An 8,010-nucleotide genomic window follows, 5' to 3' on the forward strand; every position below is an offset into this window, starting at 1 on the left:
TCCTGGAACTCACTCTGTAGACCAGGCTGGCCTCAAAGTCAGAAATCCACCTGCCTCTGCCTCCCAAGCGCTGGGATTAAAGGCGTGCGCCACTACCACCCGGCACGATTACTGGATCTTACAAGTGATAGGAATTTGGGCAGCTTCCTAACTTCTTTTAGAAATTGAGGGCACTGCCTACTTCGTGGGATTATTTGAAAATAAGTGAATTGAGCCCTCAAGCATGGAGAATGATACCTGGTTTGTATTTCGTGAAAAGCTGCCGTTGTCCTTAAAACCAGTTAGTAAAAAGAAAGTAATTTAAAATTGCAATATGGAAATCCCTTACCTGGAATTGTTGTTTACCAACTATGGGACCAACTTTCTAAATTGTCAGGTTCTAAATATTCACAATATGACTAAATTTTGCATTGGTTATGCTAGGTTCACATTAAACACCATTAAAATTTCCTCTGCAGGAGTTTTTCATCAGTATGTCTGAAACCATAAAATACAATGACGATGATCATAAAACGCTGTTTCTGAAAACGCTGAACGAACAGCGCCTAGAAGGAGAATTCTGTGACATCGCCATCGTGGTTGAAGATGTAAAGTTCAGAGCACACCGGTGTGTTCTAGCGGCTTGCAGCACATACTTTAAAAAGCTCTTCAAGAAGCTGGAAGTCGATAGCTCTTCAGTCATAGAGATAGATTTCCTCCGTTCCGACATATTTGAAGAGGTACTGAACTACATGTACACAGCAAAGATTTCCGTGAAAAAGGAGGATGTCAACTTGATGATGTCGTCCGGTCAGATTCTCGGTATCCGGTTTTTAGATAAACTGTGTTCTCAGAAGCGTGATGTGTCTAGCCCGGATGAAAGTAATGGCCAGTCAAAGAGCAAGTATTGCCTCAAACTAAACCGCCCCATGGGAGACACTGCTGATGCTCAGGACGATGATGTGGAAGAAATCGGGGACCAGGATGACAGCCCTTCTGATGACACAGTAGAAGGCACTCCCCCGAGTCAGGAGGACGGCAAATCTCCTACGACCACTCTCAGGGTTCAGGAAGCGATTTTGAAAGAGCTGGGGAGCGAGGAAGTTCGAAAAGTGAACTGCTACGGCCAGGAAGTAGAATCCATGGAGACTCCCGAGTCCAAAGATCTGGGGTCTCAGACCCCTCAAGCCTTAACCTTTAATGATGGGATGAGCGAAGTAAAAGATGAACAGACTCCGGGCTGGACGACGGCAGCCAGCGACATGAAGTTTGAGTATTTGCTTTACGGTCACCATCGGGAGCAGATCGCCTGCCAAGCGTGCGGGAAGACGTTTTCTGATGAAGGCAGATTGAGGAAGCATGAAAAGCTCCACACAGCAGACAGGCCGTTTGTCTGTGAGATGTGTACAAAAGGTTTCACCACCCAGGCCCACCTGAAAGAACACCTAAAAATCCACACAGGGTATAAACCCTACAGCTGTGAGGTTTGCGGGAAGTCGTTCATCCGCGCTCCAGACCTGAAGAAGCACGAGAGGGTTCACAGCAACGAAAGACCTTTCGCGTGTCACATGTGTGACAAAGCCTTCAAACACAAGTCTCACCTCAAGGACCACGAGAGAAGGCACAGAGGGGAGAAGCCTTTTGTGTGCGGCTCCTGCACCAAGGCCTTTGCCAAGGCCTCAGATCTGAAGAGGCATGAGAACAATATGCACAGTGAAAGGAAACAGGTCACCCCCAGTGCCATCCAGAGTGAGACGGAACAGTTGCAGGCCGCAGCGATGGCTGCCGAGGCCGAGCAGCAGCTGGAGACGATCGCCTGTAGCTAGAGGTGATGGGTCAGGAACACTGGGCCTGGGAGGTGGATGCTGAGGTTGCGTTGACTGTAGTCAGCGAACACCTTTGACCGCTTTGTGGCAAGTGACTGCATTGTGCTGGCTGGACCTAAGGCAGTGCTCACTCCAGTTGGGTAATTCTCAAATTTCTCCAGGCAGTTGCGTTCCTATGTTCTGACCAAACAGTTTGGTTTTTTTATCTCTTTTTGTGTGTGTGTATGATGTTTAGTATTCAAATTCCCAATAAGCTCCCTTACCCTTCTTTATGGTTTTACTTTGAAATCTCCTTTGTCTAGTTTAAAATGAATGGCTTCTATTTCATTCTTAATCCCTCAACTCTTGCCAAGCTGGTGAGTGCACTGCACAGAGTCATTGAATAAATTGATTTCCTAATCATCCCGGTATATGTGACTTACAGTCAAAACAGCAGTCTTAGTAACTGGAAACAAGACCTTTCTATCGATGCAGAAAACGTTGGCACGTGCTGACCCAGAACACTGCAGAAGTACAAAACCAAATTTGGAGAAATGGAATGGTGTTAGTTTTGTATTTGGTTTGTGATTTTTATATCTCTCTATCATTGTTTTTCACTGTTCCTGTGGACAAATAATGGTTGCTTTGCTGAAGTGTTCTTCCTCCATTGTAATGGCCCCTGTACCCACCCCAAATGCTGCAGGTCACGTTTACCTCAGGGTGACTGAGACTACCAGGATGCTGGTGGTGTCGGGACCCGGTTCCTCTTCTGTCCAGTGTGGCCATTCTGTCTGTGTGTCCGTGCAGTGGATCAGCATGGACAGGAGGAGAAGTGTCTGAGACAAGGTTTTCACAAATACAAAAAACCCTAAGGTTTCCCAGGTCTTGAAATTATGACTGATTTCAGAATTGGTTTTGTATTTAAGATCAAAATTAGGACAAGAAACAGAAACATTTCTTCAAATACGTTTTTGTAGTTGATATCATCAAGCTTTGGGGGTCTCTGCATCTCTGCAGCACTCAGTTTCCCATCAAGCTTTGGGGTCTCTGCATCTCTGCAGCATTCAGTTCCCCATGAGGAAGATGCTTTCTGAAATAAACCTGAGGTCTTTTACGTGTGTAAATAGTAGTGTTGGTCTTATGTATTTCAAGATAAAAGGGCAGCTGCATTTATTTTCTTTTTTTCTTTTTTCAACAGTGGATTAAAGTACCTTTCATTGACAACAAATATCAGACTCCTTTAACCAACATTAAAGACTGTCAGACCAAATGTTTACGTTTTCCAAATATGTTTTATCACTGGTTGCAGTTTCCAGTAGAAGCTGATTGCCCTGTCATAGCCATAAATCAGAATTATGAACTTTGTTTCAGATCGGGTGTACTAAATGCTCTTTTGACTATTTCCTTAGGAATGTATTAAAATGCCAACAGAGTTTGAATTATGTTCTGTAAGAAAGTGTAGACAATTGTTTTAGGGTGTGTACAGTTGTAGAAGGTGCCAACTTTAAAAGTTCACGTTTGGTTCTTAAGGTTTTCTTTTTTAAAAAAAATGCATTAAAATAATTTCATTACATAGCCAGCCTATTATACTAACATCTGTTATTACTGTTGTGAGAAAATTTTTATTTTCAAAACCGGTGTATATGTTATGCCCGAGATTGTCGGATGGAGAGGAGGCTACCTTTAAATTTTTTTAATTTATTGTTGAAATGTTACAGCTTAAATTAATTTTTCTGAGCGGTTTGTTCTGTTTTGAAGGCAATCCCATCAGTTCGTCTGTGCTGTTAGTAGGAGGACCGGCCGGACTGGTGATCCTAGGCTGTGTTAACCAAAGCAAATGTGAAATCAGCTGGCATCCTGTTGATAGCTACTTCAACAAACCATATTTTGGGCCTTTGTTTTTTGTATATAAAGATAAATGATACACTCCTCTTGTTCTTGATCATTTTTTATGCAACCGTTGTACGTGTCCAGATCTATAATGCTACTGTAGTCATGGCTTCATAGAGGGTCACACTTCCGATCTAAAATTATTCCCTATAAAAAGTCTTGCGTGGGGCTGAAGAGATGGCTCAGTGGTTAAGAGCACTGACGGCTCTTCTGTAGGTCCTGAGTTCAAATCCCAGCAACCACATGTTGGCTCACAACCACCCATAATAAGATCTGACACCCTCTTCTGGTATGTCTGAAGACAGCTACAGTATGTACTTAGATATAATAATAAATAAATCTTTAAAAAAAAAAAGTCTTGTGGACAGGTAATAATCATGTCATCATGTTGGAACCTGAGAAAACAGCAGAATTTTAATACTTTGCATTACATGTTTAGTGTTTGAACTGTTTCGTGTTTGTGTGAGAACTCCTACCATGGGGCTGGGTTCCTATGGGTACCTGTTTTCTTTAGGTATTTTAGTGGCAGTGGACTCTGGAAATTACTTTCCTTGGCCCTGAGCAGGAACAGTGTCTCCACATCCAGCTAGTGATCCCCGAGGTAGGGACCCCCTTCAGAGGCATGGGGAGTTCCTGCTGAGATGGGCTGGCCCCGAATCTGCAGTGTGAGCAGAAAGCAATTCTAGACAGAGGCATTGCTACCTTTCCATCAGTGCCATTCCTTCCTGTACAACATCTGTGCCCATAAACACTGTGTTGATCCCATCATATTAGCATTGGTTTCGACGACGAATGCTGGGGACTGCAAGGAATTCTGTCACTGTGAAAGCAGCCGAGAGAACTAGGTGTCCCAGGTGTACAGGCTTATCAATCCCGCTACTCAGGAGGCTGAGGCGAGATTGCAGGTTGACAACCTGACTGTGGCTAAAGAGTAAGTTCAAGACCACCCTGAGCAAATGACTGACTAGGGCTATGGTACAGAGGCAGTGAAGGCTAATACAAATTGAAGCATCTTTTAAACTGCCCTGAGAATGAGTTTTGAAAGTTTCTTCACCTTTAAGGTAAAGATGTGGATTTTTACTAAATTGCTTACCATGAAAGTTACACAGCACTGAGCCAAGTATCCTGCTTTCTGGGTTCACTGTGAATAGTTCCTGTTGTACTGGTTTGTTTTGGGCATGTTATCAGTCTAGCTTGGCTCACCTCAAACTCATATGCCTGCCTTTGCATCCTCAGGGTTGGGACTACAGGCATGTGCCAGCAAACTGCACCATGTCAAGGATGTTCTCGTTGGACACAAACATGTTCCACCCCCCACTCCCCATACCTGTCAGTTCTATAATCACTGGCTCTGCATTATAAAGCCTGACAGGTCATGTAAAGAGTTCATAACTGAAAATGTCTAAGGAAATTCTGTTTAATTGGCATTCATAAGCTGCCCGTTCATAGCTTACAAATGTACTCATCCTAGAATTTTCTTTGGTTTCATAATCACACATTATTTGCCCAGTTTTAAGTAGGTCATTGGCATGTAGTCAAGTGTACACCCTGATGTGGTTGGCTTCCAAACCTACTCAGGGGACATGACAGCACAGGCAGAATTGCAATTCTGAGAGCCACACATGAAGTCATCCATTTAGACAATTTTTGTATATAAAGCTTTCCCAAAGTGAATACTTTTATTCAGACTACTATTATCCGTCCTGGTTTACATAAATTCCAAGAATATCTGCTGTTTCTTCACTGATAGGATTCAGACTACCACCCCTGAATCTTGATTTTAGTCTGGAGTTACTGCTTGCTTTCTTGGAAGGATATTTCCAATAATCTTACAGGAAGACACTTTATGTGGAATAGGGTCAGTGTCCATTAACAATACTGGTTTAATGTCTGGTGTTTACTGTGCTAGGCATTGGGCTAGGTGCTGGGGACCCAGCAGGAGTGGGACTGACGGGGTCCCTACTATCCAGGAACAAAGGCCTCATCTTTGCATGCTCACAGAATTCTACACCTGTGAATAGTGTATATCATCCACATGTGCGAGACGCTTTTCAATTTGGGAGTGTATTAATACAGTTCATAGAGCCTGATTCCCTTCGAAAGATAGCTAAGGGCTTCATTCTGTTCTCACGAAGGTTAGTAGTATCAAAATCAACCATCAAGGTGACTCAGGTAAAGGCACATGCCACCAGGCCTGAGAATCCGAGCTTGATCCCCGGGTTCATGTGTTCGAGCGCTTACAAGTTGACCTTGGACTCCATGATGCTGTGGCACTCCCACGCACACATGCACACAATAAGTGTAACAATTCAAAGAATGTCTGTTAAGCAATGGGTCAAGTACTAAACTGACCTTACCTGCCTTGCTTAATTCTAGAACCTGTCCCCCAAACATGGAAGCCCACTGGCAAAATGTCATGAACGACGACAGCCAATGGCTAGCTTTTTTCACAAGTCTCAAGATGCAGTGACCCAGGAAAGCCCCCCAGTACCAAATGGGGCCAAAACCAGCTGTGAGGTTGGTCAGCTCTGCTTAGAGATCCTGCTGAACTGCTCTGCCCCACTCTTTAATACTCTCTGTCTTAAGTCTTTGATTCTTAGACTCAGGTCCTACTTCCCTCCCTTACGAGCTCTGCTGCTTGAATGATCTTCCTTAAATGCTTTGCTCGATATCTGTTTTGAGGCCCGAGAGATGGATGGTGTTTAGAGCACTGGCTGCTTTTCTGGAGGTCACAGGTTGAATCCCCAGCACCGCACAGCAGCTCACAACTGTCTATAACTCCAATTTGCAGCTGGGCATGATGGCAATATGCCTTTAGCCTCGGAATGAGGGAGGCAGAGGCAGGAGGATCTCTGAGTGCAAGGCCAGCCTGCTCTACAGAGCAAGTTCGAGGCCAGCCAGGGCTACATAGGGAAACCCTGTCTTGAAACAACAACAACAGAATGTATTTGATTCCCTGCCGAGTTTACATCATTCTTATTTCAAAAAATAGAAAGAAATTTAACTTTGAAATCAGATATAATTGACGTAAAGTGTCATTGACAGATTGTCAAAGATAGAAGGTGAGCATTTGGTGAGCCTAACCAGGCTCACTGTTAGGGTGTTGACACTAATTGACCAGAGCACATGATTACTAGTCTCCTAAATCCAGGGATTCTTCGGCTATGCTGTTCTTGCTATGATCTCCTCACCAACAGGAAGTGCTCTGGATCAGGAGGTACCAGAGTAAACAAGATTGTATTAAAGGTCTGAATACCCACTGATATAATGTGGCTCTTTGAAAAGAGAAATGAAAGGCAAGAGACAATTTGTTTTGGAGACTCCATAATTAATCACGTGCCCCAAACTTCTGTGAGCTATGAGATAACGGGTTCTTTGGGTTTAACATTAAAAGTGTCCTGAACCAGCTGGGCAGTCATGGCACATGTCTTTAATCCCAGCACAGGGAGGCAGAGGCAGGCAGATTTCAGAGTTCGAAGCCAGCCTGATCTATAGAGTGAGTTCCAGGACAGCCGGGGCTACACAGAGAAACCCTGTCTCAAAAAAAAACAAAAACAAAAACAAAAGCAAAAAACAGAAAGAACAAATGTCCAGAACTCAGTTGAAACTTTTGTGATAGGTAAACTGCAACTAGACTGTATGTCTCTGGTATCCATGACTGGCTTATTTGTCCATGCTGTGAGACCCTACTATTCTCAGTAGGGTTTTTTGGAGGGTGTGGGTGGGGGGCGGTGTCATGGTTTGAATATGCTTGGCCCAGAGAATGGCACTATTTGGAAGTGTGGCCTTGTTGGAGTGGGTGTGTCACTGTGGGCATGGGCTTTAAGACCCTCATGTTTAGCTGCCTGGAAGTCAGTATTCTGCTAGCAGCCTTCAGATGAAGATGTAGAATTCAGCTCCTCCTGCTCCATGCCTTCCTGGATGCTGCCATGTTCCTGCCTTGATGATAATGGACTGAACCTCTGAACCTGTAAGCCTGCCCCAGTTTAAATGTTGTCCTTATAAGAGTTGCCTTGGTCATGGTGTCCACAGAAATAAAATCCTAACTAAGATGGGGGAGGGGTGTTCCCTCTAGATCACCATACCTTCCACAAACCTTTGTTTTAAGATAGAGTTTTATGTAGCCCAGGGTAGTTTAAGCATAATGTGTAGGTGAGAATGACTTGGCACTCCTGATTTTTTTCCCTCTGCTTCCCGAGTGATGTAATTACATATGCTGCCACGTTAGGCTACCATTTGTGTCTGGAAAAAAAGGATGAGGACAAGGAGGAGGAGGAGGAGGAGGAGGAAGAAGAAGAAGAGGAGGAGGAAGAAGAGAGGGAGGAAGAGGGGAAGG

General features: G+C 44.0%; 1 protein-coding gene across 3 annotated transcripts in view; it reads left to right on the forward strand.

Annotated features, from left to right (window-relative positions):
• Zbtb14 (zinc finger and BTB domain containing 14) overlaps positions 1–3,716 on the forward strand; it is a 7,816-nt gene extending 4,100 nt beyond the window's left edge. For all 3 annotated transcript variants that reach the window (XM_031368689.1, XM_031368691.1, XM_031368690.1), the window contains exon 3: positions 459–3,716. In XM_031368689.1, the coding sequence (XP_031224549.1) occupies positions 459–1,805 (1,347 nt within the window). In that variant the 3' untranslated portion in view covers positions 1,806–3,716. The remainder of the gene's footprint in view (positions 1–458) is intronic.
• The last annotated feature ends 4,294 nt before the right edge of the window (positions 3,717–8,010 follow it).

This window comes from Mastomys coucha, unplaced genomic scaffold, assembly GCF_008632895.1.
Source record: "Mastomys coucha isolate ucsf_1 unplaced genomic scaffold, UCSF_Mcou_1 pScaffold14, whole genome shotgun sequence".
Lineage (NCBI taxonomy): Eukaryota > Metazoa > Chordata > Mammalia > Rodentia > Muridae > Mastomys > Mastomys coucha.